Source organism: Gambusia affinis, linkage group LG12 (assembly GCF_019740435.1).
Source record: "Gambusia affinis linkage group LG12, SWU_Gaff_1.0, whole genome shotgun sequence".
In the NCBI taxonomy this organism is placed as follows: Eukaryota; Metazoa; Chordata; class Actinopteri; order Cyprinodontiformes; family Poeciliidae; genus Gambusia; species Gambusia affinis.
The window spans coordinates 27,968,711-27,991,949 of NC_057879.1; the positions used below are offsets into that span (position 1 = coordinate 27,968,711).

The 23,239-nt window shown below is 41.0% G+C and overlaps 7 gene segments (V, D, J or C); all 7 read right to left on the reverse strand.

Annotated features, from left to right (window-relative positions):
* Positions 1 to 1,559: 1,559 nt before the first annotated feature.
* On the reverse strand, positions 1,560 to 2,236 carry LOC122841767. The segment is given in 2 exon segments: positions 1,560 to 1,897; positions 2,025 to 2,236. Coding segments are annotated over 2 exon segments (381 nt in total).
* A 3,643-nt stretch (positions 2,237 to 5,879) lies between these two features.
* LOC122841764 lies at positions 5,880 to 6,490 on the reverse strand. The segment is given in 2 exon segments: positions 5,880 to 6,331; positions 6,411 to 6,490. Coding segments are annotated over 2 exon segments (438 nt in total).
* Positions 6,491 to 9,240: 2,750 nt separating this feature from the next.
* LOC122841422 lies at positions 9,241 to 10,627 on the reverse strand. The segment is given in 3 exon segments: positions 9,241 to 9,327; positions 9,887 to 10,263; positions 10,391 to 10,627. Coding segments are annotated over 3 exon segments (507 nt in total).
* Positions 10,628 to 11,045: 418 nt separating this feature from the next.
* LOC122841755 lies at positions 11,046 to 12,598 on the reverse strand. The segment is given in 2 exon segments: positions 11,046 to 12,406; positions 12,480 to 12,598. Coding segments are annotated over 2 exon segments (504 nt in total).
* Positions 12,599 to 15,621: 3,023 nt separating this feature from the next.
* Positions 15,622 to 17,082, reverse strand: LOC122841423. The segment is given in 3 exon segments: positions 15,622 to 15,687; positions 16,302 to 16,714; positions 16,842 to 17,082. Coding segments are annotated over 3 exon segments (522 nt in total).
* Positions 17,083 to 19,605: 2,523 nt separating this feature from the next.
* LOC122841761 lies at positions 19,606 to 20,281 on the reverse strand. The segment is given in 2 exon segments: positions 19,606 to 20,034; positions 20,131 to 20,281. Coding segments are annotated over 2 exon segments (438 nt in total).
* A 1,467-nt stretch (positions 20,282 to 21,748) lies between these two features.
* On the reverse strand, positions 21,749 to 22,444 carry LOC122841772. The segment is given in 2 exon segments: positions 21,749 to 22,228; positions 22,356 to 22,444. Coding segments are annotated over 2 exon segments (375 nt in total).
* Positions 22,445 to 23,239: the final 795 nt, after the last annotated feature.

Below are 23,239 nucleotides of genomic sequence, written 5' to 3' on the forward strand. Positions count from 1 at the left end.
TGATCTCCATCATTCAGTGGGTTTACTGTCAGGTTCACGCTGATGTTGCAGAGGACTGACAAATCAAAGGATCCATTTAGTTTTAGGACTGAGAATATTCAAAGATCTGAAATATAAACAGTTTCCTCTTTGCAATCAATAAACTATACTCTATTCTATTAAATGTTAAGATTTACAACATTTGAAACTACAGAAATCATTCTGATGTTACAACCACTTTTAGAAGAAATATCTAGACAAGAGGCACACTAATAATCTATGCAAATAGCTCTATAACATATTTAATTATTACAAAGTACAAGTTAAAGTAATAAGTGTTTGGTTGAGAAATTGACGAGAGAGTTGAGAGTTGAGGAGGGAGCGATTTAGAACACCTGGCAGGAATGAGAAATCATGAATCGGATCGTCCTTGAGCTGAACTGCATGGAGAGCAAAAATCCAATATCCAACTTGAAAAAACTTCAATGCAGTTGGTAACACAATAAAAACACCGGAATAAAGTTTGTTTTGGTCTGTGGCCTTTAAAGATGGCGCCGAGCAACTGAGTGAGACGTAAACGTCTGATCTCCAAATTATGCCCCGCCTCTTCTGGGACAACTCACACAGAGATCAGTCTTATCCCCATTCATTCATTCATTCATTCATTCATTCATTCATTCATTCATTCATTCATTCATTCATTGAGCTTGTGTTAATTCATTCATTCTCGACCAACGATTCAGAATAGTTTATCTGTATGGTTTGTGTGTGTGATAATTTAGCAGAGTATATGTGCAATTTTAGTATTCTTTAGTTGTGTGTGTGTGTGTGTGTGTGTGTGTGTGTGTGTGTGTGTGTGTGTGTGTGTGTGTGTGAGACAAAACAGTTTTTGTCCTAAACACCCTTACAAAAAAATCCCATGAAAATCAGGTGATTTTACCACGAAACATTCCAAAATCACACGTATTCATGTGCTTTCACATGTGATTCACATCATTCACATGTAAATTTTGTGTGAAAGTCACATGTGATTTTCATGGGATTTTTTTGTAAGGGCAGCTCCTCATATTAAACAGTGAAACTTGATGCTTTGTTTCTATGATGACAAAGTTGGAACAAAAAGAAACTTTGCGTTATTAACTCCAAACAAACGAAACGCAGAGAAAACAGACTTTAATGCTGTAATTAACTTTGGGTTCTAGTCTTGATGGTCTGAAACTAAAACATTACAAAAATGAGAGTTTCGTTCCCTCAGCCATTAAACCGACAAACAACTCGGCCTCATTATCCTCCTGCTACTCTGCAGGTGGATAATTCTTCTTTATGTTTCATATTCTATCTATTTATTTTTGCATGATAACATCAAAAAGGGTTTTGTAGCAGCTGAATGTGTTTATTGGCAGTGGAAACAAACTCAATCTGATTCTGAAGCATTAAGGAAAACTGAACAGGATTTAATCAGAAGGAAATCATTTTCTCTCACATTTTTATCCCCACATACAAAATCAGACTTAATCTTGAATGTAAAGATATAACAGGAAGTGAGGCCCTCTAGTGGCTGCTGTGGAGTACTGCAGGTTTTAGTACAGGGTTCTGGTGTTTCCTGTCATTGTGGGCTGCAGAGCGCAGTAGTACACAGCAGAATCTGACGGACGGAGATCCTGGATCGTCAGGTTGAAGGATTTGTTGGTTTTATTGAGGTCAGCATCAAATCTGCTGCTGTTGAACTCTGGAGCTTTATAAGTTGTTGATGTTTGTTGCTTCAGCATGTACTGTGGAAAACTGTTTTCCTCCAGCTTGTACCAGAACAATGTAGGCGTCACAGAGATGGTTTCATAAGTGCATCCCAGAGTCAGTGATTGTCCTGCAGCAGCAACAAGTTCTCCTTCTGTCTGCTTCACTGAATCTCCTTTACACTCTGGGGAAGAACAGAACATGCAGAGGAAGAGATGGATCAATAAAGATGATTGATTAAAGGAGAACAATCAGCAGCTTTAAAGACTTGTACTCCATGTAGAGGAAACATGTTGATCTTTGTATCTTACCAGAGAAAAGAGCAGCCAGAATAATCCACAGCCAATGTTCCATCTGTCCAACAAGGTTTAAATCAGCAGGAGAAAGCAGCTGATGTTCAACATTCAGTCTGACTGTTGTTCTCTTCACAGCACCACTTCTTATTGACACAATGCTGGAACACAGAGCACCAGGAGAGCGCCGCCTACTGGAGCATGGCGCCCCCTGGTGGAGAGGAAACAAGTTTGGCTAGAATGATGGTGGATCAAATGTTGCACTTCCTGCTTGTTACAAATCTTAGAAAAAAGTTACCCAGTCTGCATGTTCAGCAGGAAATGGTTAAGATTCTGTGATTTAGTCCAGAGGATGGATTTAAATTCTCCTTCCAGCTGATTAAAGGTGGTTTAGTAAAACAATTAATGTTCTCCTGACCTCACTTCTTGTTTTTCTGTCTGTTTAGATAAACCAAGATAGAAATATGTTTGCCTCCTGGGGCGCCACATGAAAGCCATTTAAAGAACCAATAAGCAGTTTATGGCAGAGAAACATAACTCTGCTTGGTGTGAACCGCCACAGCTTCCTTTTATTGGTGCGCGTTCAGATGGGTTTCAGTCACAGGTATAAGAGCACAGAAAACCAAAAGCAGAGCTTAACAACTTCAGAAATTTTTAAAATGAATCAAGACTCCTCCTTAAATGTCTCAGTTGATTCTGAAGTCTGTTTGGCCAAATAACGTGACTTATCACCATGAAGGAGACAAAGCAGAGAGACGCCAACAGATTTTCCTTCAACAGTTTTTATGCACAGTTTGACTTTCAAAATTAGCTCCTCAGTTTCATTGTTATTATCATTGGCTTTTCTAAAGGACTTGATGCTCTAAAGCACAGATGTTAAACTGCAGTCCTTCAGGTTTTAGATGAGCCCTGGAATGAAACGTCTTAATGATTGTGGATCGGTTCTCCAGAACCTTAATGACCTCATTATTCTATCCAGGTGGTGCAGCAGAGAGTCTAAACGTTTCTGGAGGATTGGAGTTTGACACCCTGTCCTAAAGGGAGATGGAAACAAGTTTTCAGAATAAGTTCTGCTGCAGCAAAAGCTGCCATTCCTCTGGTGGGTCTGGGCCTTACCAGAGCCACGACGTGTTTCTTAGATTTGTTGTCCATCTTGGTTTGCTGCTTCAGCTTCCTGTTTGTTACAGCCGTTCATAACATGAACACCTGACAGAACCCGGTCGATTCGCTCCAAACCAGGAAACTGAAAGATCTAAATCACATTTTCTGTTCTCTGTGACACATTAAAGTTCACTATTTCCATGACAACCGGATGGAAACGGCAGAATGAAGAGAGACACGTAAACACGTCCACACATCTATCTGTGACCATCTGTGATTGGCTGAGGTCCAGTGAGGTCAGTTCCTTTTATCAGTAACCAGTAGTCCAGTAGTCGGACAACAGTTACTTATCAAAATCACTTTGCGTTACTGTTACTATTTTCTTTTGTAATTTTATTTTATTTCCTCTACTCGTCTTGTCGAGTGACCGACGTCTCTATGCGACAGAAATGTAAACAATGGAGGGAGATGCTCATTTTGTTGGTAGAAAAACAGGAACTATTTTCAGTTTCTGTCGTAAAGTCTGATCTTTAGAAGCAGCTTTGGGCTTCTTTCTTTCTAAAGTCACTTGCAGATTTAATGAGTGGCGGGTTGCAGTTTTTGGGCTTGGAAATAATCAGACATAAACCCAGAATTAGTCTGACATCCAGTGAGTTTTAGATTCTCTCTGTCCATCGTTTCCTGGATGATCCGTCCCGCTGCGTCTTTGTTAATGTCAAGTTAATATAAAACCTCTGAATGACGTCGAGCTTCACGTTGAGCTCCAGAAAACTGCAAACATGGAGACCAATATGAACAACAATAAACGTGAAAACAGCCACGAATGAACGAGTCGGTAAAGTTGTGACTAAACGCCGTTATAATTATTAAGATTAAGATTAATGTCACAAATCTGTGCAGCCATCTGAGTTGTGGAGTCACAGGAGGAGCTGCGTTACTCTGTGCTGTGGCAGCAGACACAGGGCCGTAACGCAGAACCTGGAGGCTGTGGGGGCCGGGGGGGGGGGGGGTTCTAAAATCCTATTTATAGTTTTCCAGACAATAGAAACACAAAAACATTAAACAATCTCCCTTCAGTTCAACTGAAAAGAAATGACCGAACCAGTCCAGACCAGTGCATAACCAGTCAAACCAGTCGGAACCAGTCTCAGACTCCGGAACCGTCCAGTCCAGTGGGAACCAGTCAGATGAACCAGTCACCGGAACCAGTCAAAACCAGACCGGAACCAGTCAGACCGGAACCAGTCAGCCTCCAACTCAGTCCAGGAAAACCAGTCCAGACCCGGAACCAGTCCAGACCCGGAACCAGTCCAGACCCAGAACCAGAGATCTGTAGCTGTTCAGTAATGTGTCATAGTCAACAGTGAGGTCCAACAGAACCAGCACTGTGTTCTTCCACAGTCTGTATCTATGTCATTGAAGGCTTTGACTAGGCCAGCCTCAGTACTGTGGTAACCATGGAAACCTGTCAGTCATAAAGTCTGGGTTTCCATGGTGGAGTTGACAGAATTGTCTCATTGACATCAGATTTGTTGTTGATGTGAGAAAAAGCATTTCTACATTTTCTCAGTTAAGAAGTTTGTAAATTTGCCGTGTTGGACTTCAGGTGGTTCCGTCTCTGGACGGTTTGCTGGTCAGTATGGCAAACAGGAACCAAGCTGATGGTTTTCCCAGGTTTGTTTCAGTCCGGACCGAAACTTCTCTGTCTCTTCATAATGAACTCGGAGAAGGGTTTACGATTCTCCACTGAGATTTATTTCACTCCCTTCAGTTTAATGGGGCAAAGGAGTCAAATATGATTGGAAAATATCTACCAGTTCTCTGGGTTTCAGGACAGAAGCGAGGAAAGAGTAGATATGATCGAAAAGTTTCAGCTGTGCTCTCCTTAAAAATAGTTTCTCTGGAAATCGTTTGAAAATAACAGACAGAGGTCAGATGGGGCGACTCCAACAGGAAATGTTTGTAGAGTTTGTCCTCTGTTGAGTGTGAAACATGTTTTCCCCTCTGTCTTATTGAAACAATCATTTATTTAGATGATAACCGACAGTTTCTAAGATTGTGACCCAACAAGTGTTTTCAAACTGTTGTAGTCTGATGATCAGGACGAAGGTCTACAGAAGGAGAATGAATCTGACTGGACTGAATGAGGAAGAGTCACATTTCTGTCGGTGTCTTTGTTCCCCCACACGCCCTGTGACTGAGGGATCTGAGCTCCTCAGTGATTAGCAGCTGCAACCACAGCGACTCTGATCAGGCAGGAATGATCAGAATCATCTGATATGAAGCCGAGCTGTGAATACCACTTCCCTCCTCTTTGAAGAGGAGTCAGATATCTGTGTTCAGGTTTTTGTACAGCCTCTTCTCCACTCTGTATCACTGTGTTTCCAGAGCGCAGTAGCAGAGAGCTGTGTCTGCCAGGGTTAGCTCTCTGACGGTCAGCTCAGTGGAGGAGGATGAGGAACCTGTTGTTTCTAGAGGACAAGGATCAGGAACCTTGAGGTCAGAACCAGGAGTGGAGGTCAGACATAAAGGGAGGACAGACATAAACACCTGACCAAACCCTGCCCTGACAGAGGACAGGCGAGGATGAGCGGTTTGTTTTTCATCCCTCAGTATTAATTCGACAGCAGAAAGACTCCATACAACACAATGGATGATATTTTATCATAAAAAGGTCACATTTTTCAGAAATTGTTGATAGGATTTCAAGTCAAATTCATTGATTCTTTTAGAATATCTTTTTACTTTAATGATTCACCAAACTCACTGACTGAATTCAACCAAACACAGAGAGTGAGGCCCTCTGGTGGCTGCTGTGGAGTACTGCAGGTTTTAATGGTTTAACAGGGAGTGAGGCCCTCTAGTGGCTGCTGTGGAGTACTGCAGGTTTTTGTACAGGGTTCTGGTGTTTCCTGTCACTGTGGGCTGCAGAGCGCAGTAGTACACAGCAGAGTCTGACGGACGGAGATCCTGGATCGTCAGAGGAACCGATCTTGCAGTGGCGTCCAGGCTGGAGGAAAATCTCTTCTCTGTCGTTTTCCCGTCTCCAATCTTGAAGCGACTCAGGATGAACGTAGGGCTGCTGCCTCCCTCCAGTCTGTACCAGTAGAGGTAGTGGTTGGATGCACTGGTGTTATAGAGACACTTCAGTGTTGCACTGCCTCCTTCTACAGCCATCACGTCTCTCTCTGGTTGCAGCACGCTGTCGGTCTGCGCTCTGCATTCTGTAAAACACCAACAACAGGATCAGTGTCAGCTCAACAACAATCTGCTCTGATGTCAGATGAAGAGCTGAGTTCATACCGAGGCTGAAAGCAGCCAGCAGCACTGAGAACAACAGAGGAGCCATTATCTGAGGAGTGAGCAGAAACAGAGCTGGCAGCTCTGTGCTCAGTCTTCATGTGCTGATAGGAGCCCTGTGGTACTCCCCCTACTGGCAGGTTGACCTCAACACATCCCTGCTCTGCCTCACTGCTGCAGGCTGGCCTGGACCCTCCCACCCTCCCCAGTTCAGCTTCATGTTCTCTGGAGAGTCACTGATGTTCAACTTTTACTGTGGTTTTGCTCCTCTGAGTTGCTCTTATGTTAATTAATCTGGGATTTCAAATAATTTAAAATAGTACAGAGGTAACCAAAGTAAAATAAAATGTTCCCTGATTTCAAAACTTTGGGTACCATGGTGCATTTAGCATTGTTCATGCTCCGGATTGACATCAAACCCTTTAGATCACATCAGACTCCAGTCCTCCAGTCGCTGTCCTGCTGGTTTTAGATGAGCCACAGGTACAAAACTCTGGAAAGAAACCATTTAATGACCTCCTCCTGGTGTAGATCGGTTCTCTAGAGCCTTAATGACCTCATTATTCTCTTCAGGTGGTGCAGCAGAGGACAGCGGGCCTCCAGGACTGCAGTTTGAGACCTGATTTAGACGTTTGATTACAAGCAGCTTAACGATTCGGATCCATTCAGATCAGGAGAGCCCAAAGTTATTTACGTCACATTCAATAAATTACCATATGTTACATGCAGTGGTGGCTGCATGTGGGAGTCCCCCCCCAATTAGGTTGCTGCTGAGCTCCGGCAGGTTAAGCAGGCCCAGCTGGTTTCACTCTGCCTCCTGATCAGCAGAGTATAAAGCTGGCTGGGAAACTGAGGTTCGGGGCCTCTTGGCCAATTGGGCAGCATGTGTGCTGCAGCTTGGTGATACCGGTGTTGGAGGATTCTTCTGCTGGAAACCCTGGTTTGGTTGTCATTTTCCCTCTTTTTTTTCCTTTTAGGGTCTCTTTCTTTCACTTTTGGAGATGTCTTCCCATCCCCCTTAAACAATAAACCTTTAACCTTACCCTCCTGGTTTTGTCTCCTCATTTTTTTCCTGGGTTTATCCATTGTTACAGCTCCCCTCCCAAAACCCCTAGACTGCCCTGGGGACGTAACACCATATTATTGATAATTGAGCTGGCATTAAACATATTTCACTAAAACTCCATTTCTGCATTAAACATAGTTTTATTCTTGTGATGCAACTTTCTAATTTTGTTATGTTTTTATGACTTATTTCACTGCAAAAGAAAAATCATAAAAGCAGAAAAGTTTTGAAACATTCAACTGTATAATTCATCTACATGTTTAGTTTAAAGTAATTTCCTTTATTAAATGGGTTTAAGTGCATTTTAAACTTTATTGTTTGTAGTGATTCACACATGGGATGAATAGAAAACCTTCATCAGTGGGTTTATGTGACTGGAGAAAAGGTTTGATTCATCTGATGTGTGATTTCATGATGTGTGTCCTAAATTCAGCTTGTTTGGGTTAATTTTTACAGCTTTGCTTTAAACCTTTCACATGAAAAAAAACACTGTTTATTACTACTTAGTTACAAGACAACTAATTCAAACTGCAGATAATATTTACCAGCACCAGACATAAAAACAAAACTGGTTAGATTGTCTGGTTCCCCAAAGCTGCTTCTTTCTCTTCTTTAACTTGATGTAACAAAAATGTTATAACAAACACAAACACTCTGTTGTCAAACAGTTTTATTGAGAAATCAGACATGAGAATTACAACCTCAACAATACATGTTTGTTCTCTTTTTTTATGTGAACATAAAGAAATACAAGAGTGACATAAATAAACAAGGACATTCTCAACCTCCTCCCCTTTTCCTGGGACTTACATCTGATCACACCGATAATCAAAACAAATCATCTTCAATCAGAAATGGGTCCAGCCTCAACTCTATACGGAGTAAATCTGATAAAGTTTTGAATATGCCCGACCAAAATGGGGTTCATTTTGTACACAAAGAGTAAGAATGGAGAATTGTGGCTTCTGCAATATGGCATTTGTCACACAGTGGGATGTATTAGGGAAAATTTATGCACATTCACCTTACAGTAATGAAGCCTGTGAATAATTTTAAATTGAATAAGACAGTGTCTAGAATTGGCAGAAGACTTGTGAATATTCTCCAGTGCAGCTTTCCAGAGTTTGTCACTTATCTCTGTTTTTAATTCCTGCTCCCAGCCTGATCTAAGGCCTGCATGGACAGACAGGATCTGGACAATAACACTTTATAAATCTGGGAGATTAGATGTCTTTCTCCACCACCCAGCTTAAAGAGTTCGTCAAATTCATTAGGTAATATATTCTCTAAAGTGCGCGTGTGTTTTTTGACATAACCTCTGACCTGTAGATATCTAAAATGATTGTTTATGGAGACCAAATTTGGCCTGAAGTTGAGAGAAAGAGGCAAAATTACCACCAGCAAGTTACTAATAGTCCTGATGCCTAAATCTTTCCATTGTGTGTAAAACCTGAATCTAAAGTGGAAGGAACGAATGAAGGATTCTTTGTTATTGGTAATAAGGTAGAAATAGATTCAATACCAAACTGGGATTTTATCTGTTTCCAAAAACGTATAGTACTGTGGATGATGCAGTTATTGTTGTATGCCAAGGCATCTATAGCTGTTGGTGACAGAATAAGAGCGCTAATTTCATAATGGCTGCAGTCTTCCTTTTCCATTGTGATCCAATTGGATTGTGTAAAATTACGATCTAACCAAATTGTAATGGTGTGAAGCGTACAAGAGTAATAGAAAAATGAAAAGTTTTACTATTCAGTCTGCCCTTTACTTTTGCCTTGCAAAGTTGAGCTTTGCTAATTCAGACACAAACACTGTGGGCGTTTCCTCCAGAGGTTCTGCAGGATTCCTGCTCTGTTTGGACACATGAGATGAGAACACTGAACATCTGATACCATCAGTTACAACAGTCGTGATGTATAGAACTATTTTATTAAATTATTACTGGGTGTTTCTGACCCCATCAATCAAACCAGCGTAGAATAAAAGCTTCTAGTGTTTTCGCTGAAATGGTTTATTGCATATTGTGATCATTTTACATAGAAGCAACAATCTTGCACTTCATTATATGTGAGGTTTTGCAGTGTATGAATGATCTGAATGAACTGTAATCATGTCTGATATGACAGTAATAAAATATAATTTATTTGAATATTTGTGCAATAATTACACATTCTTGCAATTTTTAAAATTGTTAGCGTTGTAAAGCTTTTATTTCATACCTAAAATTAAATGTGTATTTAGATTTTCTGTTATTTTAAATATTCCTCTTTTACTCAAAAGTTGTTTTGATTCAGATCCCAGCAAAGAATCATATAAAATATTCCTTAATAAAAATTTACCTGATTTGACAGAGGATGGGACTGAAACCCAACAAAACAGAGGAACAGAGGAAGTGAATGTAAAGATATACCAGGAAGTGAGGCCCTCTAGTGGCTGCTGTGGAGTACTGCAGGTTTTTGTACAGGGTTCTGGTGTTTCCTGTCACTGTGGGCTGCAGAGCGCAGTAGTACACAGCAGAGTCTGACGGACGGAGATCCTGGATCGTCAGGTTGAAGGATTTGTCATTGATCTCTGCATTGAATCTGTAGTTGTTGAACTCTGAAGCCTTATCTCTCGATGTGAAGTATTGCTTGAGCATGTACTTTGGGTAGCTGTTTCCTTCTTGTTTGTACCAGAACACAGCATGATTTGTATCACTGGTTTCATAAGTACATCTCAGAGTCAGTGATTGTCCTGCAGCAGCAACAAGTTCTCCTTCTGTCTGCTTCACTGAATCTCCTTTACACTCTGGGGAAGAACAGAACATGCAGAGGAAGAGATGGATCAATAAAGATGATTGATTAAAGGAGAACAATCAGCAGCTTTAAAGACTTGTACTCCATGTAGAGGAAACATGTTGATCTTTGTATCTTACCAGAGAAAAGAGCAGCCAGAATAATCCACAGCCAATGTTCCATCTGTCCAACAAGGTTTAAATCAGCAGGAGAAAGCAGCTGATGTTCAACATTCAGTCTGACTGTTGTTCTCTTCACAGCCAGTGGCGCCTCCAGTGTGCATGCCGCCCTGAGTAAGCACCGCCTTTGTTGAACTCCGCCCCCACACACAAACACACACTTGTATTAATTTCTTTAACTAATCTTGATATTTCCCCTGAGCCATTTCATTCCCACCTTATTCCCAACTCCTAACTCAAAAATAATGTTTTTATTGTGTGGACATGACAAAATGTCCTCACAGCTATAAATGTCCACACAATGTTAGTCGTTTGTCAAGATTAAGTCCTCATAACGATAGCTAAACCAGCACACACACACACACACACACACACACACACACACACACACACACACACACACACACACACACACACACACACACACACACACACACACACACACACACACACACACTCTTGAACACACACTTAGGTCCTAAAACATCAGATTATCTGATCCTTAACATTTTCTAAACTATTGCAGCTGAACAGGATTTTTCCCCATTTTCTAACTTATCAGAACCTTTAAGGGCAAAACGTCATACTAATTTGTTTGATTTTAGGTCAACTAGATTCTGACAGAGTGGATATGGATTTGTCTGTAACATCCCTCTGTGAGATGTGGAAGTGAAAACACCTACAGGAAGACTAAGATGAATAAAAATAACATTTTTATTAAACACAAGCCCATTTTACAGACCGGTGCACAATCTGGAGGAAACAAAGCTAATGGAGAGTTTCCCAAAGAGCTACAGTCTCTGCATCTCTTCATGGGGGTCCAGGCAGCATCTTCAGCTCAGCTTATCACCTTCATCATCATTTAAAAAGTGATCTGCTGCTTGTTCACAAACAGCCTCATGGTTTAAATATTGGCCTTTTCCCTGGAGAGAGACTCTGACTTCTCCCAGGAATTAACTCGTGATAAACTACTAAAATATTGTCAGCATGTTGGTAAGCTGCAGTCAGGTGAGGCTGCCAGAGTCCAGGTAGGAGTCCTGTCTGGGGTCTGGGATAATAAACATGTTCCTTCTTTATTCTAATGTTTGTCCATCAGATAACAAACAGGACTTTTTAAAAAGTCCTTACTTTTGAAAAGTTTTTTAGGTGTTAGATTTCTTTCCAGGTTTTAAGTAGCGTGTAAAAGAAAGCTGTCTGTTCATGGCACCTTTCAAAATCTGGTACTGGCAGGAGTCCGATGTGCCAGTCTTGGTGGTCCAACCGATCCCCAGGTTGGGTTTTGGTACCAAAGCACTGAGAGCTGGGAGCTTGGAAAGAGCCAGAGTCTTTCTGTTCTCTGAGGTCCAGATGGAGATGCCATGCAGGTATCCAGCAGCAACTTTATAGCATCTTGCAATTAATAAAACACTGCTGATTATAAAATATGGAGCTGATCCAGTGATCAATAATGAAAATATTTCATAGAAATAGTTATGCAAATGTCATCCAACTAGACCGACTTATCAGAGGGATTGTTTTCTCTCTCTGTTCAGTTTTTTATTGTCTCATAAACAATCAGACTGAAACCTAACAAACCATAGAAGCAGAGCAGTGAGTGAGGCCCTCTAGTGGCTGCTGTGGAGTACTGCAGGTTCTTGTACAGGGTTCTGGTGTTTCCTGTCACTGTGGGCCTCACAGCGCAGTAGTACACAGCAGAGTCTGTCACTGCAGCAGAGGAGATCAGCAGGTCCATCTGTTTCTCTCCTCTCAGGTAAGTGGAGAATCTCGTTAATGATTTCAGAGACTCTGCTGATCTTGAGTTGTTGAGTCCTGAGATGTACAAGATGAACTCTGGAGGTTTTCCAGGATTTTGTCGATACCAAAAGAAATCATCACCAAGAGCTATCTTGTTGGAGTAACTGCAGGTCAGAGTAACAGAGCTGCCCTCTGAACTGAACTCCTCAGTCTTTCCTGCAGTGAGTTGTTGACAGTTTACACCTGAAGGAAGAAAAAACTGATATAAGTGAAGAACAAGAAGGATCAGATTATTCTCTGAAAGACTCCAACCAACCTGATCCAGAGATCAGAACCAGCAGAGTGAATCCAGATGTGAGCAGAGACAGCATGTTGATCAGAGTTACTGTTGGAGAGTTGAGCTGAACTGAAGGAGGAAGTTTGAGTCTCTTTAGAGTTCAGGAACAGATCAGCTCCTCCTCTTCCTCCTCTTCTTCCTGGCTAACAGACTCATGGTTTTGTTTGCTTCTTGGGGAATTTTCTTTTAAAGGAATGTTTACGAGAAAGTAATTTAAATTTTATAGTTTCAAACACAGGGAGGACCTCGGTGTATGGAGATTCCTCCATTGTCCTCATTCCTCTGCTGACTTGTAAACATTGTTGCATTGTTGTTGGTTTCCCATATTAACCTTAACATCTAACATTTGGGTTTCATAACAAAGAAAATCCACCCCAGGGTGTCACACTTGGATTCTTATTGTTTCTATGTGCAGTCTTAGGAAATACGTTACAAACGTGTCAAATATTTTTCTCAGTGGGACACAAATACAGACTAGCAGGCAGCCAGTTAACAAGGTGTTCAACTACAAAGCAGTGATAGAATTAACATAATAACCTATATAAATACTAATCAGTATGTTGAAGGATTCAGAGACAGCTTGTTCTAATCAGACAATTCCTGTTTATAGCACTGCGACAGACTGGCGACCTGTCCAGGGTGAACCCCGCCTCTCGCCCGGGACGCAGCTGGAGAGGAACCAGCAACCCTCCCGACCACATTAGGGAAGAAGGGTGTAAAGAAAATGGATGGATGGATGTTTATAACAAGAAGTAGCTTAATGGTGCTGATTAGCCTTATTCAGCACATTTACTTACTGTTTGTAGTAAGTGTTCTGGTTTATCTTATGAAACTCAATCATGTTGCAGCTGCATATGTTTTGATAAGAGCTTAAACGTGCATTGTAACTAGGAATGATTTTCAATAAAAAGCGAGGTGCGGCGAAATGTGTTTTCAGAGCGGTATGAGATTTGTAATCGGAAATACATCTCTGTTCGTTTCTCCTCGTGAGTTTAAAGAAACTAACCCTCTCTTGTCCTTCCTTGCTTCTGTATTTTTATGTTCTAGGTGCATAAATCTTAAACACCTAAAAACTGAAGTCACAACAGAAATTGTGAGAAAAGAAAATAACCTAGCAGGTAATGGCAAAACTTTCTGGAAATGCTTCAGGTGGGTAAATGAAAACGATGCATGTTAGCAGTGAGAGAACAGGACTAAGAACCTGAGGAGAGATGAATTAGAACAGAAAGAAAATGTATAATTTCCCAGAATATATGAAAAACTAAACACCAAGAAAACAAGTATAGAGGGGAAAAACAGCCAACATTAAAATGAATGCTAACTTAAAGGTGAAAGAGAAAATAAGAGCCAAGAATAACAGGGAGGCCAAAAGAAAACACACACAGAGGTCAGAGGATCTCCGATTTAAAAATAAAGTCTTCCACCTTCATGTAGATGGGTACAGGATCAGTACCTAACAACATAAAGGAGAGAGCCAGCAGTCTCACTACAAATCCACAAACCAAATACAGCTATGATGAGTAGCTCAGCGCCACTCCGTCGTCATGGCGACCGTGTGAGCTCCAGCTACGCCACCCACTCACCAACCCCCTCACGTAATTTTCACACCGGTCCACTAGGCGGTGCACATCAATGTGTTGAACAATGTTCCCTAGAGATGCACAGAAAATCTGGTGCAGATCAGTTCATGTATTAGGGAGAGAGATATAGCTGTTGAAACAATCCAGGGGGCGCAGTGGAGTCAGATTTCAGTTTAATGCTATTGGCCTCTTTAGAGGTTAACAAAGGTCAATCATGTGAAATTTGATGCAAATCAGATGATGCATGTGTGATTTAGGGTCAATCGTACGCAAACAGTGAGGGATTTAATTCGCCGCTCTGCCACGCCCACATGCTCCTGCCAGCAGCCAGACTTCGATGTTTCATGGTCAGACTGTGAGACTTGGTCACGCCCACATTTTTTGATAACTATTAACCTTCATGTATTGAGCACATCACACAATGCTAAGCGATTCTCAAAAGCTGTAGAAGGAGTTTGTTCCTTTCTGTGTAGAAGAGACAAAATGGCAGCTTTGATCCAAAATGGCCAACTTCCTGTGAGGTTTGGACCACAACTACAAGATACTTTTTGGTTTCTCCTTAAAAGATAAACGTGTACGGAATTATGTAATTCTCGGCCAAACCATGGCTTGGGGTTGATTTCTTTCAAAGGTTTCTAAAGGGCGCTGTGGGGGAATTAGGCCACGCCCACCAAATATTAGAGTGGATTTGTATTGGGGGTGGACTAGGATCAATGCTAGTTAGCTCAGCTAAAATATGTGGAATTCAGACTCAAACGTATGATAGTGACTCCACCACACCGCCACCGCCACCACACCCACAACCTCCACCAAAAACTCTTTGAGCATTAAAGCAAGTGAGCCCAACTAGTTATCTGTCTTCTAACACAAGATCACCTTGATTAGGTAAAAGGGGGTCAGAGATGAAGCTTTCCAAGAAAAAAGTAACTTCCTGTACTGAGGGAAGGAGGAGTCTGTTAAAGTTCGAGGTGTTTAAATATCAAATATGGCCAAAACTTGCCCTTTGGTCCAAAATGGCAAACTCCAGCTACATTTTAGGACACACCTCCAAGAAACATTTTTTCGTGATTTGGGTGGCCCTACCTACATACTGAATTTTAGGTCTTTATGATGTACGGTTTGTCCAGCTCACACCAGAGGGCGCTGTAGAGCAGTGTGTTAAAGCCAACTTTTGATTCCACTGGAGTCTGAAAATTTCACAAGGGGGACGATTGTGAATGAAGTTTAGTGAGTATTTTAATTTGTTAAGGTCTCCAGAAGGCCACTTTAGGAGATGGAATAATAATAATAATCACTAAGTGACAATTACAATTACTATAGGCCTTTGCAGCATTTACCTTGGCTTAGTAATAATAATAATGCAAATACATATTATTTAAGGTGCTAGGGTAAGCACCTTACCAGAGGGGGTGAACCCAAGTTCACCCCATAGGGAAGAAAAAATAAATTATTAATCATTAAAACAATTTATAAATACACGGACATTTATCTCCAAAACGATTGCTGGTTAGGACCAGTGGGTTCTAACCAGCTGGTCATCCTCACTGGGTCAAACTCCAGTCCCGGAGGTTCGATGCCTGCAACTTCAAGATTCTCTGCTGCACAACCTGGACAGAATAATGAGGTCATTAAGGTTCTGGAGAACTGATCCACACAAGGAGGAGGTCATTAAGACGTTTCCTTCCAGGGTTTTGTACCAGTGGCTCATCTAAAACCTGCGGGACGGCGACTGGAGGACTGGAGTTTGACACCTGTGGCCTAACTGGCTCCACTGCTTTCCACTGACTTCTCCCATTTTGAACACTTGGAGAGGAGCCAGGGGAAGATTATGATGCTTCAAGTTAGTTTGGTTCCAGCAGCTGCACCTCATGTTAATCCATCCATCCATTATCTGAACACCCTTCTTCCCTGATGGGGTCGGGAGGGTTGCTGGTTCCTCTCCAGCTGCGTCCCGGGCGAGAGGCGGGGTCACCCTGGACAGGTCGCCAGTCTGTCGCAGGGCAACACAGAGACACACAACCATTCACACACACACTCACACCTAGAGAGAATTTAGAGAGACCAATTAATCTGACAGTCATGTTTTGGATCAGGGATCAAACCGGAGAACCCGGAGAGAACCCACCATGCACAGGGAGAACATGCAAACTCCATGCAGAAAGACCCCGGGCCGGGAATCGAACCCAGGACCTTCTTGCTGCAAGGCAACAGCTCTACCAACTGCGCCACTGTGCAGCCCGCTCATGTTAATGCAGTCTGAATTATGAGGCCCTCTAGTGGCTGCTGTGGAGTACTGCAGGTTTTTGTACAGGGTTCTGGTGTTTCCTGTCACTGTGGGCTGCAGAGCGCAGTAGTACACAGCAGAATCTGACGGACGGAGATCCTGGATCGTCAGGTTGAAGGATTTGTCATTGATCTCTGCATTGAATCTGTAGTTGTTGAACTCTGAAGCCTTTTCTCTCGATGTGAAGTATTGCTTGAGCATGAACTTTGGGAAACTGTTTTTATCTTGTTTATACCAGAACAAGGCATCATTTCCACCACTGGGTTTAAAGGTACATCTCAGAGTCAGTGATTGTCCTGCAGCAGCAACAAGTTCTCCTTCTGTCTGCTTCACTGAATCTCCTTTACACTCTGGGGAAGAACAGAACACGCAGAGGAAGAGATGGATCAATAAAGATGATTGATTAAAGGAGAACAATCAGCAGCTTTAAAGACTTGTACTCCATGTAGAGGAAACATGTTGATCTTTGTATCTTACCAGAGAAAAGAGCAGCCAGAATAATCCACAGCCAATGTTCCATCTGTCCAACAAGGTTTAAATCAGCAGGAGAAAGCAGCTGATGTTCAACATTCAGTCTGACTGTTGTTCTCTTCACAGCCAGTGGCGCCTCCAGTGTGCATGCCGCCCTGAGTAAGCACCGCCTTTGTTGAACTCCGCCCCCACACACAAACACACACTTGTATTAATTTCTTTAACTAATCTTGATATTTCCCCTGAGCCATTTCATTCCCACCTTATTCCCAACTCCTAACTCAAAAATAATGTTTTTATTGTGTGGACATGACAAAATGTCCTCACAGCTATAAATGTCCACACAATGTTAATCGTTTGTCAAGATTAAGTCCTCATAACGATAGCTAAACCAGCACACACACACACACACACACACACACACACACACACACACACACAATTTGTTTCTCTGTCTTTGCAGAAGACAGTGTTGTAGAAAGTACTAAAAAAATGTACTTAAGTAAAAGTACAAATACATGGACAAAAATGTACTCTAGTAAAAGTAAAAGTAAAAAAGTACTGGCTTTTAAAAATACTTAAGTATTAAAAGTAAAAGTACTTCCTGAATGCATTACTTAATTTCTAATACAATATCATTAAGCGTGCCTATCATATTTAATTTTAATACATCAGTAATGTGCCATTTTAATGAACAATGCCACAGATAGAGCATGTTTTTATTGTGTTTACTCTGTGACGATTTAGATTTGTGATTCTATGCATCATGATTTCAGGGATGGAAACATCTCATCTCCTGTCCTCACATAGCATGAACTTCACTTTTTTGCCACTAATGGCATTTATTTTTAAAGAAATCCAACAGAAAGGGGATGGAAAGAAGGTGGATGAGGGAGAACATGCAACCAAGGAGCCACATAGCAGTGTTGTAGTCAAGACAAAGACCAGCACCCTGTGCTACATGACACAATAAAATGAAGTGCACCTTTCAAAACTGCTTCTCAAATTGATTTGAAAACCACATTCCCATAAAAACACCTGATATTAAATACTGAGAGCTGAAATTTAACCAGCATCATTATCAATTCAAACCTTCTTCATTCTGCTTTGCTTCCATCTCTGTGGCAATCCGAGGAGGTCTCCTACCATCCCTAAAAGCTACCGCCCTGGACGTTTGCCCATATCACCCAAGTCAGAAACCACAACTGTCTGCTCCATTAAACATAGAAATTAAGGCAATGCCCCAATGGTAAACAACACTCAACTATGAATACTGTCCAAGGTGCAAGAAGCAAGAAGTAACCAAGCAGAAGGACAGTGACGGTTCTGACCCTGTCTGCCACCATGTTACCAACACAATCAAAGAGCAATGAGCTCTGAACTCTGTTTTGTTTATTGGCCAATTAAATAAATCTATATATTTTTAATTAAATAAAATAATAATAGCTACTGCAGTGTGCAGAGCCACAAGAACAAAGAACGTCTGTGAGGCTTCAGTCCTATAGGACTTAGTAAATCCGTCCAGAAGAATCGGATGATCACTATCACTATATAGCAGATTTTGGTCAGCAGCTGTCCCATATATGCACAAAACAACACTTCACAATAATTAAACGCATGACTGACAACGTTTGTCATCGCAGATGCACCACATGTGTCTCTGTACAGCTAGCTTTGCTAACATCCGTCCACTTAGCTTACCTTCCTGCTTTTTCAAGTGATTAAAAGTTGGACGAAGTTTCCACCGTCAGAAAGTGAAGCTGCTGATTTTACATGTTGCCAAATCTTATGATTTATGTAGCAAATTCTATTACTGACGATTAGACACAATCATCTCCGCTTAGTGGAAACCACTGCGCATGTCTGGGAGGCGCAACTGAAAGGAGGAGGCGATGGGTGACGACAGTAATTAGTAGGTCAAGTTTGCGGATTTACAGCGCCTTGTTAAGTCCCTGAACTTCATATTTTAACGGGAAAAAAAAGAATGCACTTGGATGTAACGAGTAACGGGACGGTTTTGTAGAAATGTAGTAAGTAGAAAGTACAGATACTTACTGTAAAATGTAGTGGAGTAAAAGTCGAAAGTATCCATTATTAAATATACTTAAGTAAAGTACAGATACACGAAGATTGTACTTAAGTGCTTCACAACACTGGCAGAGGCTTTACATAAATTTCCAGCCCAACTCTAAATTAACTCAGAAACATCACTTCCTGTGGACTGGACTTACATCCCAACAAGTCGGTCACAACAACAACATAGTATGTTAGTGAAATGGTCCTTATTCAGCACCAAGTACAAGACTACACACACATACACACACACACACACCCATACACACACACACACACACACACCCATACACACACACACACACACCCATACACACACACACGTACACCCACACTCTTAAACACACATTTAGCTGCTTAAACATCAGATTATCTGATCTTTAACATTTTCTAAACTATTGCAGCTGAACAGGATTTTTCCCCATTTTCTAACTTATCAGAACCTTTAAGGGCAAAACGTCATACTAATTTGTTTGATTTTAGGTCAACTAGATTCTGACAGAGTGAATATGGATTTGTCTGTAACATCCCTCTGTGAGATGTGGAAGTGAAAACACCTACAGGAAGACTAAGATGAATAAAAAGAACATTTTTATTAAACACAAGCCCATTTTACAGACCGGTGCACAATCTGGAGGAAACAAAGCTAATGGAGAGTTTCCCAAAGAGCTACAGTCTCTGCATCTCTTCATGGGGGTCCAGGCAGCATCCTCATCTGTGGAGTACTGCAGGTTTTAGTGGATTAACAGGAAGTGAGGCCCTCTAGTGGCTGCTGTAGAGTACTGCAGGTTCTTGTACAGGGTTCTGGTGTTTCCTGTCACTGTGGGCCTCACAGCGCAGTAGTACACAGCAGAGTCTGTCACTGCAGCAGAGGAGATCAGCAGGTCCATCTGGGTTTTATCATCACTCACGTTGAAGGAGAAACCAGAAACTGGATCCTGGAGTTTAGTTCCTGTTCCTAAATGAGAGATCAGGAACTGTGGAGGTTTTCCAGGATATTGTCGATACCAGAAGAAATTATCACTTCCAGTAGCTTGTTTGGAGTAAGTGTAGGACAGAGTAACTTTGCTGTTTTCTACAGCGAACTCTTGATTCTGAAGTGCAGTGAGTTGTTGGCATCCGACTCCTAGATGAAGAGAAATCTGTTAGTTTCAGTTGCTGGAAATAAATTAACATTAACAAAACTTTAAAATGTGTTTTTGAAAAACAGAGACAGTGTGACCTGTTAGTAGAGAGACGATGAGCAGAAACAGACCATAATAGTCCATGTTGATCAGAGTTAATGTTGGAGAGTTGAACTGAACTGAAGGAGGAAGTTTGAGTTTCTATAGAGATCAGGAACAGATCAGCTCCTCCTCTTCCTCCTCTTCCTCCTCTTCCTCTCAGCTTCAGCATTATCAGGTAGAATATTTAGAGGTAGATTTTATTTTGTTTGCAGAAACCATTAGGAGCTTCGTTGGATTATGGGATGTTTTTACTGAATAGTTAGACTTTGCTGTCATTGATCTCCATCATTCAGTGGGTTTACTGTCAGGTTCACGCTGATGTTGCAGAGGACTGACAAATCAAAGGATCCATTTAGTTTTAGGACTGAGAATATTCAAAGATCTGAAATATAAACAGTTTCCTCTTTGCAATCAATAAACTATACTCTATTCTATTAAATGTTAAGATTTACAACATTTGAAACTACAGAAATCATTCTGATGTTACAACCACTTTTAGAAGAAATATCTAGACAAGAGGCACACTAATAATCTATGCAAATAGCTCTATAACATATTTAATTATTACAAAGTACAAGTTAAAGTAATAAGTGTTGCTGAGAATGACAGAGAGTTGAGAGTTGAGGAGGAGCGATTTAGAACACCTGGCAGGAAGAGAAATCATGAATCGGATCGTTGAGCTGAACTGCATGGAGCAAAAATCCAATATCCAACTTGAAAAACTTCAATGCAGTTGGTAACACAATAAAACACCGAATAAAGTTTGTTTTGGTCTGTCTTTAAAGATGGCGCCAGCAACTGAGTGAGACGTAAACGCCTGATCTCCAAATTATGCCCCGCCTCTTCTGGGACAACTCACAGAGATCAGTCTTATCCCCATTCATTCATTCATTCATTCATTCATTCATTCATTCATTCATTCATTGAGCTTGTGTTAATTCATTCATTCTCGACCGACGATTCAGAATAGTTTGTCTGTATGGTTTGTGTGTGTGATAATTTAGCAGAGTATATGTGCAATTTTAGTATTCTGTGTGTGTATGAGAGAGAATCTTTAGCTGTGTGTGTGAGTGTGTGTGTGTGTGGGTGTGTGTGTGTGTGTGTGAGACAAAACAGTTTTTGTCAAATTTAAAAAAATCCCATGAAAATCAGGTGATTTTACACAAACATTCAAAATCACAGATTCATGTGTGTGATTCACATCATTCACATGTAAATTTTGTGAAAGTCACATGTGATTTTCATGATTTTTTGTAAACTCTCATATTAAACAGTGAAACTTGATGCTTTGTTTCTATGATGACAAAGTTGGAACAAAAAGGAACTTTGTATTAACTCCAAACAAACGAAACAGAGAAAACAGACTTTAATGCTGTAATTAACTTTGGGTTCTAGTCTTGATGGTCTGAAACTAAAACATTACAAAATGAGAGTGTCTCAGCCATTAAACCGAAACAACTGCCTCATTATCCTCCTGCTACTCTGCAGGTGGATAATTCTTCTTTATGTTTCATATTCTATCTATTTATTTTTGCATGATAACATCAAAAAGGGTTTTGTAGCAGCTGAATGTGTTTATTGGCAGTGGAAACAAACTCAATCTGATTCTGAAGCATTAAGGAAAACTGAACAGGATTTACTCAGAAGGAAATCATTTTCTCTCACATTTTTATCCCCACATACAAAATCAGACTTAATCTTGAATGTAAAGATATAACAGGAAGTGAGGCCCTCTAGTGGCTGCTGTAGAGTACTGCAGGTTTTAGTACAGGGTTCTGGTGTTTCCTGTCACTGTGGGCTGCAGAGCGCAGTAGTACACAGCAGAATCTGACGGACGGAGATCCTGGATCGTCAGGTTGAAGGATTTGTCATTGATCTCTGCATTGAATCTGTAGTTGTTGAACTCTGGAGCCTTTTCTCTCGATGTGAAGTATTGCTTGAGCATGAACTTTGGGAAACTGTTTTTATCTTGTTTATACCAGAACAAGGCATCATTTCCACCACTGGGTTTAAAGGTACATCCCAGAGTCAGTGATTGTCCTGCAGCAGCAACAAGTTCTCCTTCTGTCTGCTTCACTGAATCTCCTTTACACTCTGGGGAAGAACAGAACATGCAGAGGAAGAGATGGATAAATAAAGATGATTGATTAAAGGAGAACAATCAGCAGCTTTAAAGACTTGTACTCCATGTAGAGGAAACATGTTGATCTTTGTATCTTACCAGAGAAAAGAGCAGCCAGAATAATCCACAGCCAATGTTCCATCTGTCCAACAAGGTTTAAATCAGCAGGAGAAAGCAGCTGATGTTCAACATTCAGTCGGACTGTTGTTCTCTTCACAGCCAAGTCATGCCTGAGTAAGCATTTGTTGAACTACACACAAACACACACTTGTATTCATTTCTTTAACTAATCTTGATATTTCCCCTGAGCCATTTCATTCCCACCTTATTCCCAACTCCTAACTCAAAAATAATGTTTTTATTGTGTGGACATGACAAAATGTCCTCACAGCTATAAATGTCCACATAATGTTAGTCGTTTGTCAAGATTAAGTCCTCATAACGATACCTAAACCAGCACACACACACACACACACACACACACACACACACATAATTTGTTTCTCTGTCTTTGCAGAGGCTTTACATAAATTTCCAGCCCAACTCTAAACATCACTTCCTGTGGACTGGACTTACATCCCAACAACTCGGTCACAACAACATAGTGAAATGGTCCTTATTGAGCACCAAGTACAAGACTACACACACACACACACACACACACTCTTGAACACACACTTAGGTGCTAAAACATCAGATTATCTGATCCTTAACATTTTCTAAACTATTGCAGCTGAACAGGATTTTTCCCCATTTTCTAACTTATCAGAACCTTTAAGGGCAAAACGTCATACTAATTTGTTTGATTTTATCAACAGATTCTGACAGAGTGGATATGGATTTGTCTGTAACATCTCAGAGATGTGAAGGAAAACACCTACACTGTAAAATGTAATAAGTTTGTTTTACTTGTTAGGAAACTTGCTCAAAATCGTAAAGTAGCTAATTCATTTTGGTGTTCTGCTATAAATAACTATGTTTAG